Below are 25,459 nucleotides of genomic sequence, written 5' to 3' on the forward strand. Positions count from 1 at the left end.
CCCTGTGTTTCTATTTGAATTTTCCTGGCCAATACGCCATTTGTGTCCCTGTGTTTATGTTTGATTTATCCTGGCCAATGCGCCATTTGTGGCCCTGTGTTTATGTTTGATTTATCCTGGCCATGCGCCATTTGTGTCCCTGTGTTTCTATTTGAATTTTCCTGGCCAATACGCCATTTGTGTCCCTGTGTTTATGTTTGATTTATCCTGGCCAATGCGCCATTTGTGCCCCTGTGTTTATGTTTGATTTATCCTGGCCAATGCGCAATTTGTGTCCTTGTGCTTGTATTTGAATTTTCCTGGCTCTATGAGTCATTTATGTCCCTATGTTTATATTTGATGTTCCTGGCTCTATGAGTCATTTATGACCCTGTGCTTATATTTGATGTTCCTGGCCAATGCGCCATTTATTTCCCTGTGTTTATATTTGATGTCCCTGGCCAATGCGCCATTTGTGTCCATGTGTTTATATTTGATATTTCTGGCCCTAAGAGCCATTTGTGTCCCTGTTTTGATATTTTATTTTCACTGCCAATGCGCAATGTGTGTCAACCTGTGCTTATATTTGATATTTCTGGCCCTATGAGCCATTTGTGTCCCTGTGTTTATATTTGATTTTTCCTGGCCAATGCACCATTTGTGTCCCTGTGTTTATATTTGATATTTCTTGCCCTATGAGCCATTTGTGTCCCTGTGTTTATATTTAATATTTCTGGCCCTATGAGCCATTCGTGTCCCTGTGTTTATATTTGATTTTTCCTGGCCAATGCACCATTTGTGTCCCTGTGTTTATATTTGATATTTTTGCCCTATGAGCCATTTGTGTCCCTGTGTTTATATTTAATATTTCTGGCCCTATGAGCCATTTGTGTCCCTGTGTTTATATTTGATATTTCTGGCCCTATGAGCCATTTATGTCCCTGTGCTTATATTGGATTTTTCCAGGCCAATGCGCCATTTGTGTAACCTTGTGTTAACGTATGATATGTCTTGCCCCAAGAGTCATTTATGCCCCTTGTGAAAAAATTGACACGCTGTTGTGATCATTGAATTGTTTTTGACTATCAGCCATTCTGTCTCAAAACATAACTCGACATTTAGTATCCAGTAAGATGATATCTGTACCGGATGCTACACCAGGACATCTGAAGGGTCGGAGGGTCGTTTTTCAACCGTGTCTGTGCACGCGGGCCTAACTAAGTTAACTTTCTTCTGATGTCCTGCAAACTCGGTAGAACGAATCCTAATCGAGCGATGTATTCTAGTGGAATAGGACATGGAGATACCAGCTCAGATATGGTACACGCCAATTCTTCAAGACAGCACTGGGTGTATTCATGGAGGTCTGTCCATGCATTGACAATTGCTGTCAAAACAGATCGTTCAAATTCTCCGTCCGGTGACTGACGAGATTGATAGTGTTCAACAGTCAAATTCTGTTCGACACAGCCATTGATCAGTTTACTAGTCTATAATGATACTTCGAATACGTAACCTGAACCTTATCTAAAGACGATCATGTTAGTTCTGTGGTATTGATACATAGACTGCAGGCTGCCCGTGGGAATCGGCCAATATGGCCTGCACATTGTGTCGACAAATATTAGCTGGAGTTATTAGTGCCCCTCAGTTTCTCCTGAGCAGGCAAACGAATTGATGTCTTATTGATCGGCTCGGTTTTATATTGATATTACAAGTTGATGTGATACAATTGAACACGTCCAGCGTTTGCAGATCAAATAGATGATTTAATCGCTGATTTCTCCTAAGTACTGCTGCACGCATGACTGTCGGTCTCGTAAGTCAGTCAAGTCCTTAACAGTGTTTACAAACAAGGAACATTAAATCAAATTGTGAGTAATCGCTCTACCACTTCCTCCATCATTATATCATGTGATTGAATCATGCTAAATTATTGATCACATGATAATCATGTGTGATTAAACATTTTTGTAAAAATTTGTTGAGGTCACTAGTGTATTAGGACGTTTATCGCACTATCATAGTAGTTCGAATGTTAAACACAATACTTGGTGTTTGAATCATTTGAATTAGCAATATGTAGATGGGCCTGTCACGGGACTGTCTTTTTCCGGGGTTCTAAAGCAATATCACGTGTCTAAGATATTATCTCAATCCTTTGGCTTCCATACAAATCACATTATAGGAATAAGATATATGGAATTTATATTACAAAATTAGGAATATAACCCGATTTTAGATTCATTACCTCAGTGAAAATCAATAAACTTGTATTCAGATAAAATTCAAATTTGTTTATTGCTGTTTGATTGGAATGTCCACGATAGCAACGCTATTATTTGATCCTGTTTGAAACAAAAATTTCTATTGGTTTTTTTATGCTATCATCTCGTAACATAAGATTGACGTCATTGTTTGTTACCTTGCTTTTGATTGGCTGTGAAAGCACCGACTTATTTCTAAGGGGAATGGTCCGTTGTTTTCTAAAGTTATTTGTTTGGTTAAGTTAGAATGAGTGAAAAGTATTAATTTCAAATGTTTGTTACAGTCTGGGGTGTCAATGTAAAATAGAGGTAGTAGATCTTTAAATAAAACTATGTCGAGGAAGTCCGTTAGGTAGAAGTGTGTCATGAGATCATGGTCAGAACGCCATTAGATCCCAGATCACTAATGAAAACCTACTTACTGATGTCTATGTTGCATTGAGCACGAATGCATGTCTTCATCCCTAACGTGCCGGTTACGTAGGAAGCTAATGGGCCAGTATACGTATAGATAGGTAATTAAACACCGGCCGCCACATGCCTACAGACTAATGGTAACTAATTGATGGTCTCACGGACAAGAATCTTTAATCTAAGCCATCCCGACAAATAGACCAGATTTGTCAATCCTTAGGTCGGGAATTACAGGAACAAACTGTAAGTGTTTTACAGAACAATGGGCGTTTAATATGTATACAGAAACATGATGTATGAAGTATCTTTCGAAATCAGTATCGGTGATATAATCGCTACACTTCACTCCATTACAAAGGGATCTTGATGATAAGACCAGCTACTTCATCGCGTCAATATTCTTCTATTTTCTACCGATAATTCATAAACCAGTATGGAGCTAATTCGCGGGCTTATCAATCGGGGATATTGTTAACATTTGAATGAATGTGTCACTTGGCTTGAAAGTTTATTGAAATACGTCCACATAGGTTTGCGCCATCTGTTGTAGACCACACATGTGCAATATGAGTCTAATCGATTTCGTTTTCTATCCTATGTAACAAGTGGTCATATACGTGTCCGAGTCTGAGCCCCGGCCGTCGCCCAGCATGCAGCGGTCTGGGACCTGCCCGTCGCCCGTTATTGCGTAGCCTGGGCCAAATAATTCGTTCGCTATCTGTTCTAGCCTGGGCCCAACTCGTCGTTCTGAATACAGTTGCCTTGGTCCCATCCGTCGTTCGGGGTACAGTTGCCTTGGTCCCACCCGTCACTCGGTGTATAGTGTTTTTGGTTCCACTCGTCACTCGGTGTACAGTTGCCTTGGTCCCACCCATCACTCGGTGTACAGTTGTCATGGTTCCACTCGTCACTCGGTGTACAGTTGTCTTGGTCCCACCCTTAACTCGGTGTACGAATGCCTTGTTTCCACCCGTCGCCCGGGAGGTCCGTGTATCAGCTTCTTTATCTCAAACTACGCTCGTTTACCGTAGTGAAAACTCCCTCGCTTATAATACACACGGAAAGATTCCGTTCTAACTTAGAAACGCGATACAAGAAAGATGGTAAAGGGCTTTACATACACTCGTCTGTTTTATCGTTTCTTACTCGTTTGTCTAGTGGTTCGCACGCGCAGTGTATTGATCGCCGCGCATGCCAGAAAACAAGTCAACCACGCAAAGACAGGAAAAGAAGAGAGATTCGGAACTAAATATTAGCTGAAGTATTCCGGTTATTGTAGTCAAGCCCCATGAAGAAAATAACTTTGAACTGATAATAACACACCAAAAAATAGCCCGTTTACCGAGCGATCGATAGCCGGTAGCAGTTCCTTTTGATGTCACACAACAGTGGGTCCTTATTGTGACCATTCCTTCAATCCATATCATACAGGTCTTTGAGAATGTAAATATTACGAGCAAAAAGTCAATTGAAATTCACTCAACCTGAAGCTGTCAATACGAAGATCGTGAGCGTATCAATGAACACAAATTTTCTAAGGCTTTCCCCGTGTTTGTATTTGTGTGTGGGATTGATAAGCATATGTTAGCTATCCCATAGAACTTAGACATGTCGTCAAAAACGGAGATAGGGGTTAATTATTTTATAATGTCAACGTTAAATGTTCATGCATATGTTGAATACAAAATGTTTTAATATAAGCATTGAAAATCGCGTAGAATACATTTAATACGTAGACTTTCCATTTCTGTTTAATTAAGACTTATCAAAGACTTATTTCATAATTTACCTATATTTCCAATAAAACTTTTGACGTCTCGATTAAATTAATTGGAATATGATTGAGGTTGACTGAATTAGATATCATGTTACTGTTTAAATGGAGGCTTTATTTTACATAATTTTTGCGTCTGTAGAGCTGTGATAGTAGCTGACGAAAGTATAATAAATTAGCCACAGACGGAGCTTCCATAACATCTCGAGCACTTCACACCGGGCTCGGTTTTGTTGTTAGTGTGCAGTAGTTTAAAAAGACATATTGTATAGGTAAGATATGGCAACAGACGCTATAGGTGTACACTATAATTAACAAGGAATATATCATGTATCACGCGGACGGTGAAGGAACCACCAGCTCAACACGTGCTGCACGTTTAATATCCATCACGTCCATAAGTACGGTAGATAACATAAACGATTTCACAACTTTCAAAAGTCAAACGAATTCGTTAAAGTTATCACTTATCAGCTGCTTTCAGTGACGATAAAATCAAGCAACAGTGTGCAGATGCAAATTTTGGGGGCAACGCACCAAAACACCATGTTAAATTAAAAAATAAATGTTCATCAAAGTTCCTAATGACTGTATATGTTGTTTGTATTTAATTAGGAGCGTCGCCCACAGAGAGACAGTGTAGAGCTGGGCGTCTCTCGTTAGCTGTGGTGCCCGTCCGCACAGCATTGCCTGGGTCAGTACAGATCTAGCAGGCCGTAAGGAACGCCGTACTTATGTCAAAATATCAAACAATCGGAGGGAAACAACGACGACAGCAGGCTTCACGTGGAAAGGAATACACAGAAAATTGGGAGGCTCCAGAATTGTATCAAACTTCAGCGGGTTACTTCATAGGATTTAATTCAATATAACTGCTGCTCCCGTGCGCGAGCAGACCAAGTCTAGCTCGGCTGTGTTTAGGAAATTATACTAACTCGACGCTTTTTAAACATCTAGAAGTCAGAGAAATCATATTACTGTTGACGGATATTGGCCTTCCACTAAGCCGGCACGGTTCTTCTTCAGACCTCAGCGAGGACATGTCGGATAATTAATACCTCGGAAATTTAAAGGATTGAGTCTCCAGTATCCAGACATAGGCTTTGTATGACGGTGACAAACGGTCTAATAGTTTTGTAAAACTGGTCATAAGATAGGTCAGTCTGTTCTACAGTAGTACAACTATATGTCTCTGTGGTGGCTGGTCAAGCTCGGTGACACTGGAAACGGTCGGTGAGGATTTCTGTGATATAGTGACCACAGTGTGACATTGTGTTCAGAGACATGCTGTTCTCGGGCCTGTTGTTTGGGGTTACCACTCTCCTGGTGGTACTGACCGGATGTTGTACCGGACAGGAACCACCGGCAGAAAAGCGTCTCCATAGCGACCTGTTAGTGCGGGGCAGATACAGCAAACTCATCCGTCCTTCCGGTACTGACGGTAATAGTAGCGTCCAGAAGCTGACGGTCAAATTGGGCATGCGCCTTACACAACTCCTCAACATGGTGAGTACTTTTCTAGTTTGTTTTTGTTTTGTGCTAATGGATACCTGTGTAAACATATCCTAAGTAGCCATTAAGTTTACTTTGTTGAATCAAATGCTCTTAACAATAAAAACGACACAGGTAACTCCCTCTTTAGATCTGTCGAGATAAGAAATTTGTCTATAAGTTATGGTCTCTCCGTATTAATGAATTGGTAATTCTTTTATTTGAAATATAACATTTGTTTTACTCGATGTAGTTTTCTTGGTGCTTTTGACCCCCATTCCTGAACAAATATATCACCAGTTATTGAACAGTTATACAATTTATTGAACAATGACACAAAATCGTTCTAATGAGTGGTGTTCACGAAATGTCAATTAGATAAACGTATACATACCTACAATTAAATAGCGACACAATTTGTATCTTTCCTCTGTTTGAAAATGTCATCAGCCATTCTGACTGAGAAGTTTGCTCAACAGAACACATCTCTTGTTATTTTAACCTAATCTCCTTTTAAATGATGTTTGCGCTATGATAAAATTTTCTCGGGTTTAAAAGTTGGCATATATACCTATGTGTAATATAATATAGACAGTAGGTAATGTGCAGGTCCAAAGGGAAGCAAATCACACTACCAACTTTCTGGTAGATGTAACTAGTGATTTAAATGTTAGGAAACATTTGTTTGGAGTCGTGTTGAATTGATGGTAGTGTGCATTAAAAGCGGATTATGTCTGTCGAAGTTAATACAGAAAGATATTTCTTACCAGGTTGTTAAATACATTACGTGTGTGTTTGCTATTTATTTGTATAGACCGTACCAGGGTACTGGTAGTTAGCTCTGTATCCACAACAATGACCCTTTGTTCAGTTTCCATAAATATCTGTTATTTTTCACATATGTGCTGTTTTTATGCCTGGCGAGAAATAGTCTGTTTTAACAGAGGTATTAAAAAGCCATTCTACTTACATAAGGTCGTTATCATCACCACCGATAGCGTTATAGCACACAAGATAGGGGAACATCAAAACTACAGTCTGTATCATACCTGCCCGGCAGCGACTTCACACAACAACATAGGTACACAACGCATAACTCTTATACTACTTTGATGTATACAAATATTTAGAGAATGCCATTTAAGAACCAATTACCATGTTTAAAAACTCTAGAAAGTTAAATATACTTGCACGTGTGTTCCTAAGTATTCAACGTGCAGTATTCCGCCATCCGAAGGTAGTTGCATATATGCAATGTTATTTGTTATCATGGAAGTAGTATCTCTATACGTCGTGTCTTTAGATAGTGATGCGAAGTATTTGTCTAATAATAGTCTACATGTTTACATTGGCCGTCCTAGCCCTGTATAGTATCACCATATCTTTCATAATGTGAACAGGCATCTGTTTTGTCCAAAATATCTCTTTAACTGTACCGCTAATATCTCCAGATACATACATTTCCTACAGATAGACAGGAGGTTTGTTTGTAATTCTGTAAAGATCTGGTGTTTAAATATACCTTCTCTTGCACAACTAGAAAAAATAAAAACGCTAAAAATTGATTATTAGAATTATTGGTAACTTGTGATCTGTAAGAAAATGGTGGCATCGAAGTGCTGTCCATGTCATATCATAGGACGACCGTTCCCGAAGATCTTCGGATTGACGTCTGTTGCCTTGTTCACTTAAACATAGAAAATTCAGCACTGTTACCACTAATTCCATCTTTTTTGTAAAACAGATTAAGATGTAACACGAACCAAAAACACCCACCAAGAAAAGATCAAATAAATTTCTGTTTTACAGAAATAGATGAAGTTTTAAACGTGTATTTCTGGTATTGATGACTGTATGCATCAACGTTTCGTACAATCATTCTCCGAGATTGAATTTAGATGAAGGAAATGCATATAAATGTTCAAGGGGGCAATTTAATATATCATTGTTGTCAGCCGGGTACCGGAGATATATTACATCTCTGTCTAGCTAACGGAAGATTACAATGGAACCTCTCCTCTATTTCTTGTGAAAGCTTTTGATAAATTCTTATCATCACCTCAACAACATCACCATAGCTATGACCTTCGGCACGAAAAATCGAACATGTTTACATAGTGAGATTTATTTCACGCGAAACAAATACATCATAAGGCATAATTTTGTACCATGCGTACTCGACGTGTGGTTAAGTCCACACAGATGTACTGTCCAAGTAGTTACATATCACGGAGCGATGAGTACGGATCGTACCGCATTATAGCAAAAAATCGGTGTTAAACACTAGGAACTTTTCGGTTTTTGACAATAAAACGATATGAATTATTCAGAAGTTTCGAACAATACTTAAGTTTTTACACGGCTATAGAAATTTTCGCTAACTGTCCACATTAAAGGGTGCACTGCTATGATTGAATCATATTAAATGGCGTCAGGGCCACACAGGAGACCAAGCAGGAGATATTGTATGTGTCAGTAGAAGTTCTGGGGTTGTTGAAACAAAGGTTAAACGAAAACAAGAAATATCAGTGTAACAGCCGACAGATGAGGAGAGAAGCATACCCCAGCTATAAACAACAACACTTATAGTCCACTTAAAGGAGTAAGGACGTGTAATATTTAAATTCCCATACATTAATAATATTGTTTATAGCAAAAGGTTTCTTCCTATACAGTAACTTACAGTAGGAAGTTTATCTAATTTTCTCACAGTGATTTGAAAAAAAAATCCCAATAAATATGGTAGATACATAATGGAACTAGTGATCGAAATTCGTAAAGGATTAAGGAAGTGTTAAAGTTAAATATATTGAATTCATCATAATGATTGTATTGGGAGGCACAATAGCTGCACGTGACTTCAGTGTATTGACGTGATGCGGACTCAGTTGTCTATTAATAAAACAGTTAATTCATCGTAAATGAGTCACACATTTTGATAGAATTAGTAATACACTTAACGATTTTACCTGAGCGAGGAGGTGATAGAAAATTTCAAAATCCATCCCTGGCTTCAAAATATGACAAGGGGGACTGGTTATCATTCCAGATGGTGGAATTTTACAACCAGTATCCAAAAGTATGTAATATTTAAATATAAGCATCACTATCCGAAAGTGCGTAATATCACTCTCCGAAAGCGCCAGATATTAGTCATTATGGTTTCCACTCGAAAATCGGAGAGATTTATTGAAATGAGAACAGAAAAAAACCTGATAATAGGAATTATGTTTCATCTTAAAGAGGGTAAGACACGTTATTATTCTTCAGATCACAACAAGACTAACAGAATACCGAAATAGATTTAACTATGATATGCTCTTAATGTCGAGTGATTCTTTTTTTCAATATAATCAGCAGTGGTAATAGGCCGAGAAATTGTGTTGTTATTGCTTTGTCCTGAATTCAGGATTTTGTTTTGAACAAATTTTATCTATGATTATATATACACGAATTGTAGCCTTATGGTCAGTATACAAGTATATTTATATCAGATGCATTCTGTCGTTAATGTTAGGAATTCTTGCCAAGTCGATTCCAGACATTCTATACACCTGTATGTTCTGTGATATAGATATACCCGTATATGTCAATATAATAGCTATAGATTTCGATTGAAATTATCTTTTGAACAAAGCTTCATGTTTTTACCCTTACCTATTGACGTGAAAATCACTGAACATCCGATTATAAAAATCCGCCAAGAATCGCTAATTTCATTTTCAAATGTTTTAGAGTCACGTGATGAAATAAAAATATCAAGTGGTATCAGTAACACATCACGTGCTACAGCAATAAATGTTTAAGTTTTATAATTGTATAAGTATTAGGATTGTATAAGTAACAACAACTACTTTTGCTTCCTGTAAATGACTTCGGTACCCTGAGGGATTCTATGACAGTTCCGGAATATAACTAAAATCGAAGATCACGTGACAGATGTAACTTTAGGATCTACCCTTTCCGTAGGAATTCTGGTAATATTAACAAGCTTATCTAGGTAATCATCTGACAAGTCCAGTGTGTATTAGCAGTGTTCCTATAACACAGTTTCCGTGAAAGAACTAGTATGGTTTGTTAACATTGCTCTAGGCCTCTTGTACAGCTCAATGCACGTTTCCTGGAGACTATTTTGAGACGAACCGTTTCTATGCCGTTGGTAAGGTGACAGGCAGACAGTGACGGCTATGTTTTATACGAATATAAATGTCAGGTAAATGAATCAACAACTTAACAGTGTTTGAAATATAACTATGAAAATAAAGATAGAAAATTGAGACGAATTGGTTTTCTTGTTGGTCAACAAACAGCCAATCTGATAGTCTCCGTGTTCTTATTGTTTTCCTTGTGTATTGTGTTGTTTATTTGTCACAGTATTACAAGTATTACAGATCTATCTGAAATTCTACAGAAAAAAACACGAGTAAGATGGCAGTTATATATGTCAGACTGTGAATCAAACCCACCATACCAACGTTCATATGTTTCCGATTTTAACGTTTCAATGAACAGGTTACACGTGCTTTCCGGCATTGCATCTGTTGCGGAGAAATTAATGAAAGGAATGTTTTGAATTTCCAGAAACAATTCGTATTCCGCAATTGTATTAAGACTGAATTTACAATGGAGACGTAACATTTCATGCTTAATTAGTTATCTGTGCACGTAAAAACAAAGCTATTTATAGAGGTCACTGTTTGGTATACACACATGCGTGCGCGCAAGCTGACTGACAGGGGAGAAGCGGGAGGAGGCTTTTTCCTGTCGTCTCCCCATTTATTTTCCCCGCCAGATTAGTTTTTGCTCACCTTTCTTCCTGCATTTCCAGTAACAAATTGCCGAGATAATGTCGGCAGTTATTCGTTCTAATCTGTACACGTGCGTGAAGCCGTCAGTCTCGTCGACTGACATGGTGGGATGAGTGTTTCTTTACAGTTAAAAAAAAACCGCGAACATTTGATTAATGTTGTGTTAGCTATGTTGTAGCGTTTCTATGATTGATTCAAACATATGTATTGTTGAATCTCGCGCTATCGAGCACCAGTTGTATCAACATGGTAAAATCTATTAACTATTTACAAACATAACAGAATTAAGGATTAAAGCATTTGAGATAGACATCAAAACATATCTATGCTTTCCTTGAAGAATAATAAAAAACAAGTTAAAGAACGGAAAACACGCCAATCTTAGACCAACACACGGGCAGGACATGGAACATCGTGAAAGGTTTACATAGTCAAACATTAAATATATACAAACGTCTGCTTAAACAAAATTTTGTAATTTAAACTAGAAAATCTCGTATAAGCTCAGTACAGAATATTTTAAGCCTCCTTTCTCTCGTTAAAATAAAGTTAACGCATCCAAATACGAAATTCCGCTATAGTGTTCTCCAAACAGAACATATGTATATTGATAGAGAAGTACTTGATTCCGAAGATATGAACTCGGCGATGAAGGGCAACAGAACTCAAAATTCAGAGGACACCAATCCTGCTCCTCAGCTCGCTGATGTAGACAAACACTCATTTGTTTTATGGATTGAGAACCACAAAATAGAATCGGTTTCAGGGACTGGGAAAACGAACTATTTAATATACACTACATATATGTATGTAATGTTTTGATGACTCCAATCCTCATCCTCAGCTCGGTCATGTAGGTGGAGACTTGCTTGTGTTAGGGTTTGATCACCAAAACATCGTGTTTAGGGATTAGGGAGTCAAATGGTTTTATAAACACTAATAAAATACACTAGATAAAATGTCTCAAATGTAGGATATGTAGAGATAAAAGTAAAAAAAAATAGGAGAGGGAGAGATAAAAGTAACAAAAATAGGAGAGGGCGAGATAAAAGTAACAAAAATAGGAGAGGGAGAGATAAAAGTAACAGAAATAGGAGAGGGAGAGATAAAAGAAACAAAAATAGGAGAGGGAGAGATAAAAGTAACAGAAATAGGAGAGGGAGAGATAACAGTAACAAAAATAGGAGAGGGAGAGATAAAAGTAACAAAAATAGGAGAGGGAGAGATAAAAGTAACAAAAATAGGAGAGGGAGAGATAAAAGTAACAAAAATAGGAGAGGGAGAGATAAAAGTAACAGAAATAGGAGAGGGAGAGATAAAAGTAACAGAAATAGGAGAGGGAGAGATAAAAGTAAAAAAAAAATAGGAGAGGGAGAGATAAAAGTAACAAAAATAGGAGAGGGAGAGATAAAAGTAACAAAAATAGGAGAGGGAGAGATAAAAGTAACAGAAATAGGAGAGGGAGAGATAAAAGTAACAAAAATAGAAGAGGGAGAGATAAAAGTAACAAAAATAGGAGAGGGAGAGATAACAGTAACAAAAATAGGAGAGGGAGAGATAAAAGTAACAGAAATAGGAGAGGGAGAGATAAAAGTAACAAAAATAGGAGAGGGAGAGATAAAAGTAACAAAAATAGGAGAGGGAGAGATAAAAGTAACAAAAATAGGAGAGGGAGAGATAAAAGTAACAGAAATAGGAGAGGGAGAGATAAAAGTAACAAAAATAGGAGAGGGAGAGATAACAGTAACAAAAATAGGAGAGGGAGAGATAAAAGTAACAAAAATAGGAGAGGGAGAGACAGAAATAGGAGAGGGAGAGATAAAAGTAACAAAAATAGGAGAGGGAGAGATAACAGTAACAGAAATAGGAGAGGGAGAGATAACAGTAACAAAAATAGGAGAGGGAGAGATAAAAGTAACTGACAACGGTTTAACCAGCCACATTATACTGACAACTTATAAAGCAGTCACATTATACTGACAACTAATTAAGCAGTCACATTATACTGACAACTAATTAAGCAGTCACCTTATACTGACAACTTATAAAGCAGTCACATTATACTGACAACTGATTAAGCAGTCACATTATACTGACAACTGATTAAGCAGTCATATTATACTAACAACTAATTAAGCAGTCACGTTATACTGACAACTAATTAAACAGTCACATTATACTGACAACTAATTAAGCAGTCACATTATACTGACAACTAATTAAGCAGTCACATTATACTGACAACTAATTAAGCAGTCACATTATACTGACAATTAATTAAGCAGTCACATTATACTGACAACTAATTAAGCAGTCACATTATACTGACAACTAATTAAGCAGTCACATTACACTGACAACTAATTAAGCAGTCACATTATATTGACAACTAATTAAGCAGTCACATTATACTGACAACGTGTTAGCCAATCGATGTGCATCCCATTCAATGTTTAAATACCTGACAAAGAGCGTGAAATAAAGTTACTAGATTGATGACTTTGAGACAGATACGCCTATCCTAGAGAGAGGAAACATACTATGTTTAGTAGTTACTTGGGATCATGGAATAGGGACACAAGTTACCATTATAACAGACTAACATTACGATATTTGAACCCGTCTTTTCACTATACAGGATTATTGTCATTTTAATGATGCTTATAGTGACACGGAAATGTTTCTATCCTTTGATCCTGAACAGGGACAGCCGCCATGCTTTCAAATTAATTTTCGACATGATTTTCTGAAAACCATAGTACGTACACAGTACAACCCGGTTTTAATGGAAAAAACAAACCACTGGGAATATTTCCTTAAGCAAAAAAAAAAAAAAAAAACCCGACGGTTAACCTAATAAATCATCATAGAACACGAATGTATACAACATGCTTTGATTGGAAGAGAAATTCGTTTAGAACTTGAACGTCTGTACAACAATGGTCAAATAGGTTTGATATGTACTGGTAGTGTTGTACATAAAGGACCGTAGGAACGTCTACACATATGGTGTACCAAACATTTCCTTGTTATTTGGAACCAGTTCATATAAATTTCATGTGAAATTCCGGTGTTTGGTTGAAATTTTACAGATATTAATCCTACATCAACTTATCAAAACCAGCATTGACAAAAGCTCGTCTTCGTTTGATTTCCGGTAATGAGATATATAATGAGATAGGCGACTATGTAAACCGCGCGTTGTATGATGGAAATGAACAGTGTTCTTCTAAATACCGATATTAAAAACAGACCTTCATTGATGTGTTTTAAAATACCGTTTTATGTATGTTTATATTAATTTCATTGGTATCTTTATTGACGTAGCAGGAACGCTAAACCCGTCTGTAGTCGCGCGTCGGATGGTAGAGCTGCAAATCATGTTAGGTACGCTCCCTTTAAGTTGACGTTACAATAAATGGGACTAGACAAAAACTTGGTTATACAGAACGTGGATTAAGGAGGTAGACTACACATCTCCCGTCAGCTGTGACGTAAGTAACCTGGTTATCCAGAACGTAGATTAAGGAGGTAGACTACACATCTCCCAGTCAGCTGTTACGTAGGTAACTTGGTTATACAGAACGTAGATTAAGAAGGTAGACTACACATCTCCCAGTCAGCTGTGACGTAAGTAACCTGGTTATACAGAACGTAGGTTAAGGAGGTAGACAACACATCTCCCAGTCAGCTGTGACGTAGGTAACCTGGTTATACAGAACGTAGGTTAAGGAGGTAGACAACACATCTCCCAGTCAGCTGTGACGTAAGTAACCTGGTTATACAGAACGTAGGTTAAGGAGGTAGACAACACATCTCGCAGTCAGCTGTGACGTAGGTAACCTGGTTATACAGAACGTAGGTTAAGGAGGTAGACAACACATCTCCCAGTCAGCTGTGACGTAAGTAACCTGGTTATACAGAACGTAGGTTAAGGAGGTAGACAACACATCTCCCAGTCAGCTGTGACGTAGGTAACCTGGTTATACAGAACGTAGGTTAAGGAGGTAGACAACACATCTCCCAGTCAGCTGTGACGTAAGTAACCTGGTTATACAGAACGTAGGTTAAGGAGGTAGACAACACATCTCCCAGTCAGCTATGACGGAGGTAACCTGGTTATACAGAACGTAGGTTAAGGAGGTAGACTACACATCTCCCAGCTGTTACGTGGTGACTGTATTAGGTAAGGAGGTGACTGTATTAGTTAAGGAGGTGACTGTATTAGGTAAGGAGCTGACTGTTAGTTAAGGAGCTGACTGTATTAGTTAAGGAGCTGACTGTGTTAGGTAAGGAGGTGACTGTGTTAGTTAAGGAGGTGACTGTATTAGGTAAGGAGCTGACTGTTAGTTAAGGAGCTGACTGTATTAGTTAAGGAGCTGACTGTGTTAGGTAAGGAGGTGACTGCATTAGTTAAGGAGGTGACTGTATTAGGTAAGGAGCTGACTGTATTAGTTAAGGAGGTGACTGTATTAGGTAAGGAGGTGACTGTATTAGGTAAGGAGCTGACTGTTAGTTAAGGAGCTGACTGTATTAGTTAAGGAGCTGACTGTGTTAGGTAAGGAGGTGACTGCATTAGTTAAGGAGGTGACTGCATTAGGTAAGGAGCTCACTGTATTAGTTAAGGAGGTGACTGTATTAGTTAAGGAGCTGACTGTGTTAGGTAAGGAGCTGACTGTGTTAGTTAAGGAGGTGACTGTATTAGTTAAGGAGGTGACTGTATTAGGTAAGGAGGTGACTGTGTTAGGTAAGGAGCTGACTGTATTAGGTAAGGAGGTGGCTGTATTAGGTAAGGAGGTGACTGTGTTAGGTAAGGAGGTGACTGTATTAGGTAAGGAGGTGACTGTGTTAGGTAAGGAGGTGACTGCATTAGGTAAGGAGGTGACTGTATTAGGTAAGGAGGTGACTGTGTTAGTTAAGGAGCTGACTGTGTTAGGTAAGGAGGTGACTGTATTAGGTAAGGAGGTGACTGTATTAGGTAAGGAGGTGACTGTATTAGGTAAGGAGGTGACTGTGTTAGGTAAGGAGCTGACTGTGTTAGTTAAGGAGGTGACTGTATTAGGTAAGGAGGTGACTGTGTAAGGTAAGGAGCTGTCTGTATTAGGTAAGGAGGTGACTGTATTAGGTAAGGAGCTGACTGTGTTAGTTAAGGAGCTGACTGTATTAGGTAAGGAGGTGACTGTGTTAGGTAAGGAGGTGACTGTATTAGGTAAGGAGGTGACTGTATTAGGTAAGGAGGTGACTGTATTAGGTAAGGATGTGACTGTATTAGTTAAGGAGCTGACTGTGTTAGTTAAGGAGGTGACTGTGCTAGGTAAGGAGGTGACTGTGTTAGGTAAGGAGGTGACTGTATTAGTTCAGGAGCTGACTGTATTAGGTAAGGAGGTGACTGTATTAGGTAAGGAGGTGACTGTATTAGGTAAGGAGGTGACTGTATTAGGTAAGGAGGTGACTGTGTTAGGTAAGGAGGTGACTGTATTAGGTAAGGAGGTGACTGTGTTAGTTAAGGAGGTGACTGTATTAGTTAAGGAGCTGACTGTATTAGGTAAGGAGGTGACTGTATTAGGTAAGGAGGTGACTGTGTTAGGTAAGGAGGTGACTGTATTAGGTAAGGAGGTGACTGTATTAGGTAAGGAGGTGACTGTATTAGGTAAGGAGGTGACTGTATTAGGTAAGGAGGTGACTGTATTAGGTAAGGAGGTGACTGTGTTAGGTAAGGAGGTGACTGTATTAGGTAAGGAGGTGACTGTATTAGGTAAGGAGGTGACTGTATTAGGTAAGGAGGTGACTGTGTTAGGTAAGGAGCTGACTGTGTTAGTTAAGGAGGTGACTGTATTAGGTAAGGAGGTGACTGTGTTAGGTAAGGAGCTGACTGTGTTAGTTAAGGAGGTGACTGTATTAGGTAAGGAGGTGACTGTGTTAGTTAAGGAGGTGACTGTATTAGGTAAGGAGGTGACTGTATTAGGTAAGGAGGTGACTGTGTTAGTTAAGGAGGTGACTGTATTAGGTAAGGAGGTGACTGTATTAGGTAAGGAGGTGACTGTATTAGGTAAGGAGGTGACTGTGTTAGGTAAGGAGCTGACTGTATTAGGTAAAGAGGTGACTGTATTTGGTAAGGAGGTGACTGTATTTGGTAAGGAGGTGACTGTATTAGGTAAGGAGGTGACTGTATTAGGTAAGGAGGTGACTGTGTTAGGTAAGGAGGTGACTGTATTAGGTAAGGAGGTGACTGTATTAGGTAAGGAGGTGACTGTGTTAGGTAAGGAGGTGACTGTGTTAGGTAAGGAGGTGACTGTATTAGGTAAGGAGGTGACTGTATTAGGTAAGGAGGTGACTGTATTTGGTAAGGAGGTGACTGTATTAGGTAAGGAGGTGACTGTATTAGGTAAGGAGCTGACTGTATTAGGTAAGGAGGTGACTGTATTAGGTAAGGAGCTGACTGTGTTAGGTAAGGAGGTGACTGTGTTAGGTAAGGAGGTGACTGTATTAGGTAAGGAGGTGACTGTGTTAGGTAAGGAGGTGACTGTATTAGGTAAAGAGGTGACTGTATTTTTAAGGAGATGACTGTATGATGTGGATTATAGACAAGAAAAATCACCAGATGGTAACAATGTACTGTAGTCAATTTGGCTACGCTAACACATCTATGACCAAGCGTTAAACAAAGCATAGCCGAATTGAATTGTGTTAGGTAAGGAGCTGACTGTGTTAGTTAAGGAGGTGACTGTATTAGGTAAGGAGGTGACTGTGTTAGGTAAGGAGCTGACTGTATTAGGTAAGGAGGTGGCTGTATTAGGTAAGGAGGTGACTGTGTTAGGTAAGGAGCTGACTGTATTAGGTAAGGAGGTGACTGTGTTAGGTAAGGAGGTGACTGTATTAGGTAAGGAGGTGACTGTATTAGGTAAGGAGGTGACTGTGTTAGGTAAGGAGGTGACTGTGTTAGGTAAGGATATTTCTAAAATATAAGGAGGTGACTGTATTAGGAAATACTGTGTTACATGATGACTGTATTAGGTAAGGAGGTGACTGTGTTAGGTAAGGAGCTGACTGTGTTATTAAGGAGGTACTGAATTCAGGTAAGGAGGTGACTGTGTTAGTTAAGGAGGTGACTGTTTCAGGTAAAGGTGACTGTATTAGGTAAGGATTGACTGTGTTAGTTAAGGAGGTGACTGTGTTAGTTAAGGAGGTGACTGTGTTAGGTAAGGAGGTGACTGTATTAGGTAAGGAGGTGACTGTATTAGGTAAGGAGGTGACTGTGTTAGGTAAGGAGGTGACTGTGTTAGGTAAGGAGGTGACTGTATTTGGTAAGGAGGTGACTGTATTAGGTAAGGAGGTGACTGTATTAGGTAAGGAGGTGACTGTGTAAGGAGACCATATTATACACAACGTAGATTCATTAAAAGGAGAGAAAAAAATCATGATTTTTACGTAAACAATATTTCGTAATTTGTTTATAATTCGATATGTAACCATATAGACGGGTTTTTTATTCACTGAAGACTTTACTGGTGCCATAGAAGGAGGTTAAGATAATATCTAAAACTGTTCGATTAACTAGCAAAAAGGAGAATAGTTCTATGGTCGTTGGACTTACTTCGAAATAGATCTGACCTATAAGTGACAATTCTATCGGTTCTCGATTTCTCGGAATTCCTCACAATTGACTTCCTAAATAATGGGCCAAATAATGTGATGTAAAACCTTTTTGTGTACAGGAACCGGAAATCGGTTTGTCACTCCCAAGAAAATTGTTATTTTTTTTTACATATTTGCGACAAGATGTAACATAGAAACAAACAAAATGGTTATATGTAACATATTTTGTTATTGTGAGGTAGGCTGTATAATACAGAACAGAGATAGTTATAAATCTACAAGGTTTTGAAGTAATTAAAACGTAGACGTATGGCGTTGGCAAGTCCTAACTAGAACTAAATTGCTCATTTTAAGTCTTTTGTAAACGTCATGACAACCAAAGCGAAATATACCGTTTTTATAACCAATGCTTACATCACATAGCAATCGATAAACGCCATTATTACCGAAGTTTTCATGAATCAAGATATGAAATTATGTTAATGGTAAGTATATTGAGATACTCAAAATTTGTCACAATCGCTCTTAAAACCAAACTGTAGAATCATTCCTGTCACTACGTTTTTATCATCTTCATCTTAAAAACGAATGAGTCGACTTCTGTGTGGTTTTATGAGTAAAACTGGTTTGAGTTAAGTGGTACAATAACGGTCCCCGCTTTTTGTGGTTTATATACAAACAGGATTTTTGCTACTTCTCTGAATTCACAATTCAAATGTCCAGACATATCTGGACGGTAGTCTCTTTATCTTATGAATATAACAGTAATTTTCTAGTGTCGGATTTCATAAAAGATATTGTTTCTCCCGTCACAATTCCATTATGGTCGAGCAGGATTTTTCTACTTCCGATAGGATGTAGATTTGTCACACTAAATATAACGGTGGTATACTTTCATTGGATAATTATCATTATTTGAGTAAGTAAAACAAATCAGCATCAATCGTTGTGATGTATTTTTTTTTCAAAACAGAAATACCTATAGGAAACAAAAACAGCGAACGAAGTCAGAACATTTTGGATTCGAAATATTATTATTATTTGTGTCTTACTATCCGTTTTGTACTTATCTGTAACATTTTGTTATTTTGTTTTGTGATATAAGTTATTTAGAGGGGTGGATGAGAAAGCCTTATACAGATGTTGATTTGTTTGGATTCCTGAAATCATGGATAATATTACAGAAGTCATATGACTATATCACCATGGTGAGGCCTTTCTTGTGGATTCTCTTTCGACGTCACACATACTGTATGCTGAAATTCGTTTCCTTATTAAATTTGAGTCTACATTTTAAAGTTATACCTGCTTCTTCAAACCTTACAAATGTCTCTGAACCTTATCCACTGCATGGTAAGACGTTTGTATCACTAAAACAGTGGGTCGATTCCTCGTCATGTCAACCCTGTCCAAGCGACTCAGCAGAGATAAGAAGATAGAAACATTTACTCTGACATATCGAGACCATCACCAAACTGCAGCCTGGCGCTTTATGTGATTCTGTAAATGGTAATGAACACAAGTGTTTATCTCTGTCTCCAGGACTGACGGCTCAGATAAGTCGCCATCAAATGTCCTGTTTGAAAGCTTTCTGTTTTGGTAATCAGATATGTAGACTGGCCTTCTGAGACGAAGAGTAATCACAGAGTTCATCTCTTGAACCCACCAATCAGAACCCATTGCCAAGCTTGCAGTCTGTACTTTGACCAATCATGACACTCGGTACATTTATCATCCTGACCAATTATAATGCGTGATACACTTAACGATGTCATACTTAAAAGCTTCTATTAATTATCATGAAATGTAGGTATCAATAATGTTTTTATAAGAATATATTAAAGTAGAAGAAAATCGTAGCTTATCGGATTTATGATTGCACTTACTTATAAGTTCTCGTACAAAATAAATCTTCCAACGAGATTTTTTTCGGAGTGGTAGGCTCGTTATTAACACTAATACAAGATGTTGTCAGAAGAGTAACATGAAACGTGACAGAGATAGTCTGATAGAATCGTGATCAACACCTACCAAACTTTCTACCAACTGGATTTATGTTGTAATGAGTTAAGGAAACAAATCAAAGGATAAGAATAATGTGGTTTTTTTTTCTATCTTTCGTGTAGATAGTTCAGTCCTAATTATCTCCTTAGCTTTGATGTTGTGTAATTTCTCATCCACTATTCCACACGATTGATTTCGACGCATTCGTAGATTTGAAAGAAGTAAACATATAAATGCAAAACGTAACTTAAATGCGATTTGTGTAATGATTTTATTAAGTACTCTTAATCTTCGAAACAATCAGGGTAAATTTCACAGCCTCCAATGGAAGTATCATTATACACAGAAAAACAGCCATCACATGACCTACCCGATATAGGTACATTAATGTCTCACTAGTAAGGCCAACATTATATATTTGATGGTGATATCGCCGCGTCCAACACTGCGAATGATCACTGATCATTCAGACACATATAGATACAAATGTCGAGATTTCCTGCTATATTTACAACTAATATCCTATCCCTTTACACTATCTACTGTTCAACATATAGTAAACTCCCTAGAAAGTGATATATCCTACCCCCTTACACTTTCTACAGTTCAGCATATAGTACTCTCCTCTAGAAAGTGATATATATCCTACCCTTTACACTATCTACTGTTCAGCATATATATAGAAAGTGATATATCCTACCCTTTACACTATCTACTATTCAGCATATAGTACTCTCCTCTAGAAGTGATATATCCTACCCTTTACACTTTCTACAGTTCAGCATATAGTACTCTCCTCTAGAAAGTGATATATCCTACCCTTTACACTATCTACTGTTCAGCATATAGTACTCTCCTCTAGAAAGTGATATATCCTACCCTTTACACTATCTACTGTTCAGCATATAGTACTCTCCTCTAGAAAGTGATATATCCTACCCTTTACACTATCTACTGTTCAGCATATAGTACCCTCCTCTAGAAAGTGATATATATCCTACCCTTTACACTATCTACTGTTCAGCATATAGTACTCTCCTCTAGAAAGTGATATATCCTACCCTTTACACTATCTACTGTTCAGCATATAGTACTCTCCTCTAGAAAGTGATATATATCCTACCCTTTACACTATCTACTGTTCAGCATATAGTACTCTCCTCTAGAAAGTGATATATCCTACCCTTTACACTTTCTACTGTTCAGCATATAGTACTCTCCTCTAGAAAGCGAGGTATCCTACCCCCTTACACTTTCTACTGTTAAGCATATAATACTCTCCTCTAGAAAGCGATATATCCTACCCTTTACACTTTCTACTGTTCAGCATATAGTACTCTCCTCTAGAAAGCGAGGTATCCTACCTAATACTCTCTTTTAGAAAGCGAGGTATCCTACCTAATACTCTCCTTTAGAAAGCGAGGTATCCTACCTAATACTCTCCTTTAGAAAGCGAGGTATCCTACCTAATACTCTCCTTTAGAAAGCGAGGTATCCTACCTAATACTCTCCTTTAGAAAGCGAGGTGTTGCGGAGTCTTCCTTTAACTAATTAAAGCTATTCCCTGCACGGTAACATTTGTTAAATACATCAAATAACTGATGGCGTTGAACCGTACTTTCCGCGTAATGAAGCTGGACAAGACGAATATGATGAGTGTTACCCTGTACGCACGTGAAAGACATAAACATACTCATAGACTCTTCAGGAGATTTCTTCTTATATTGTAGGCCGATATGTTGTCAACAATTTTCATAAAAACTGTTGGGTTCTTTTTTGCTCATATTTATATACAATTAAACTTCTAACACTAAGGTAACACCCTGTGAGTGTTCTGTGGTTTCTTTTAGATTTACAGAAAATAAAATATTTGTAATCCAGCAGAGTTTTAGAAAACTACGTATTAACTGTGCTGAGAATATCTAAACCCATATTGCTGATCATACACTTCAAATTTGATCATGTTTCCATTTTTGAAACATTTGAATATTGATTTAATAGCATTAAGACGTAATTTTGTTTAAAAGCATTATCAATTAAAATCGAAAAACGTGCGTTTTAGTAATCATGAAATACAGATTTCAACAATTTAGACTTTAATACGAATGAGAATGTTTACTTTGCAAACGATTTCCTATTGAATCGTCTTCAGATATGGTATCTAGAGAATTAATTAAATCTTATTATAATGATGATTAGTTCCGTTTTGACGAATTGTGCAGTAATAATTTCAGATTATTGACGGAAACCTGACGCCTGGTTCATTTACATTATTGAAATATAAAATTATATTTCTACTAAGTAACCATATTGTTCAAATACATTTTCAGCATCGTTGTCTGCACTGCCAATACAGCCATCGTTTGATTACATTTCCTGAAATTAGAAGTACAGGATAGTATTATTAAAACGTTGCATAATTAAAGAATTTTATTCATTTGCTAGCCTAATCAATGTTGAGGTTGGATGGTTATAAACCCACCCAGGCGATACTCGTTTCTACGCCCGTCTGTAACAGTATGATACGGAGTCATTCCCATTCATAAACCGACAAACTTTTGATGTTTCATTTTGCAATTTTCTGCTCTCGAACCTGGTGGAATCAGTCCATTAGACAAGAGAAGCATCAATTAAATACAGCACATCCAGCACCAGGTAACTGTTGTACTGATAGGCGTGCAGGCGTCGGCCCCTAGATTTATCGACGTTATGAAGACTTCTGCAGAACTACATTTGTTGCCGTAGTTTTCATTAAATAATGTTTAGTAATTTTATATATGTATGTAAAATACATGAAGCACAAGGTGTAGCTCAGCAGTGTTGGAAGAGTATGTGATCAGATATAAATTCATGTTTGGGTTTGTCGTTAAAGTTATCTTTATCAACAAAGCGAATAACATGATTTGAGATGCCATTTCTATGTGATTTAGAGTGCAGAGCCATATATAATACATTGTACATGAAGATTCTCTCTAATTTAATGCTTCGTTTGTATTTAAGGTTTACCATACCAATTCGACCCTCCTTGTTGTGCCTTTCCCTCCTGTGTCCTACGTTGTTTCTACCTATATAGTATATAAATGAGAAGGTGTAGATGGAGGTGGTTTCGTCTGTTTTTAGACGTTTATTATGGTGGCATTTTGTGGAGAGTTGGTTGCAGAGGTCCACATATGTCACATCTTGCTACCACTCAACACAAATTAGCAAGGGACCCATCAGTTTGTCTTTTTAAAGAAGTTAACGGACATCTGAAGAGGTAGTGATTCTCTGACTATGTGTATAGCCTCCATAACGTAAATAGATATGGTTGAAATACACAAACCATTGTTTAAAAGGTAGCATTTCAAGTCATCGACATGGCTTTTGATGGTTTTTATTAGAGAGTATGCCTTCTTTGCTGAAAACCAGGAAACCTTTCCCAATATCAAAGGACTGGTGCTCCACGCATGGCCATATATTCATTATTTATTATAAAATCAATTCACAGCTCTACATTAAATTATAAACTTTTTGTAAAATGCCTTGATGTGGAGAGATATTATTGCTTCATATAAACTTAATTTGACATTTAGATGTAGTTCTTAACTACAGACATATTTTAGTAGACTGTTCATGCTTGATAGCTCTACTGAACACATCAAAAAATGCTTTGTAGTGTATCGATTATGTCAATAAGGTCACTATCAGTCCTTGACCATGACCATGTTTGTTATCTGAAAACAGCTGTTTCACGTGCTTAGGAATAAATCAGGGGAGATAATCGATTGGAACTGTTACCATAAGTAAACAGAAATGATCGTGAACAAGTTATATATGATTAAGTAAAACAACACGAGACGACAGGATTACGTGGACATCTTTGATAGCGTGAATAACTGTCTGTTTTATATACAAGTGTCACTACTGCTCTCTTGTAATCAAAACTAACACAGAACACGAAGATACGTCAAGTTAGTATTGACCAATCCACATCGACAAATGCTGCTTAGGAATCATATAATAACATCCTGTTTAGCTTTCACCGGATGGTTACTTACAATGTAATTACTTTCTGCTTCTTGGTTTTGGTTCTTCGTCCTTACTTCCGATTTTCGATAAACACATTGTTAACTAATAACGTAATCAATTTACCAACTAATTAGTTATCCATAAAATACGATTATCGATGCCTTCTAAATAATAACATCCTGAACGATTTCTGGTGTGATTTTACCTGTAACTGTTAGCATCTATATTTTGAGTTTTACATATTCTATCAGTATGTTAATTAGATGTTTTCCTTTGTCAGTGTTTAATTCAGATTTCACCTGTTACTGTCAGTGTTTAATTCAGATTTCACCTGTTACTGTCAGTGTTTAATTCAGATTTCACCTGTTACTGTCAGTTATTAAGTCATGGTTCTACTTGTTACTGTCAGTAAATAAGTCATGGTTCTACTTGTTACTGTCAGTAAATAAGTCATGGTTCTACTTGTTACTGTCAGTAAATAAGTCATGGTTCTACTTGTTACTGTCATTAATTAATTTTGTATCTTACTTGTTACTGTCAGTTATTAATTCAGGTTTTATCTGTTACTGTCAGTATTTAGATATGTAAGTATCTAACCCTGTATCTTATCTGTTACTGTCAGTATTTAGTTATGTAAGTATCGAACCCTGTATCTTATGTTATTGTCAGTATTTATATGTGTTACTGTCAGTATTTAGATATGTAAGTATCTAATTCTGTATCTTATCTGTTACTGTCAGTATTTAGATATGTAAGTATCTAATTCTGTATCTTATCTGTTACTGTCAGTATTTAAATATGTAAGTATCTAACCCTGTATCTTATGTTATTGTCTGTATTTAGATATGTAAGTATCTAACCCTGTATCTTATCTGTTACTGTCAGTATTTAGATATGTAAGTATCTAACTCTGTATCTTATCTGTTACTGTCAGTATTTAGTTATGTAAGTATCTAACTTTGTATTTTATGTTATTGTCTGTATTTCATTCTGTATTTTACAAGTAACTGTATATTTTCAGTTTAGTTTGTAATTGTTAGTATTTACTTCGATTTTAATTTTAAGTATTTTATTCGTTATTTTAACGGTAGATGGCAGTTTAAATCTAGAGTTTTACC

General features: G+C 37.3%; 1 protein-coding gene across 1 annotated transcript in view; it reads left to right on the forward strand.

Moving 5' to 3' along the window:
* The first annotated feature begins 5,718 nt into the window (after positions 1 to 5,718).
* The window catches only part of LOC132551991 (acetylcholine receptor subunit alpha-like 1), a 39,731-nt gene continuing 19,990 nt past the window's right edge, over positions 5,719 to 25,459 (forward strand). Inside the window, exon 1 of the mRNA XM_060216137.1 lies at positions 5,719 to 5,940. Coding sequence (XP_060072120.1) covers positions 5,719 to 5,940 — 222 coding nt within the window. The remainder of the gene's footprint in view (positions 5,941 to 25,459) is intronic.

The sequence above is a fragment of the Ylistrum balloti genome, unplaced genomic scaffold (assembly GCF_031769215.1).
Source record: "Ylistrum balloti isolate Yb309-2 unplaced genomic scaffold, AGI_CSIRO_Ybal_v1 Utg370230, whole genome shotgun sequence".
NCBI lineage: Eukaryota > Metazoa > Mollusca > Bivalvia > Pectinida > Pectinidae > Ylistrum > Ylistrum balloti.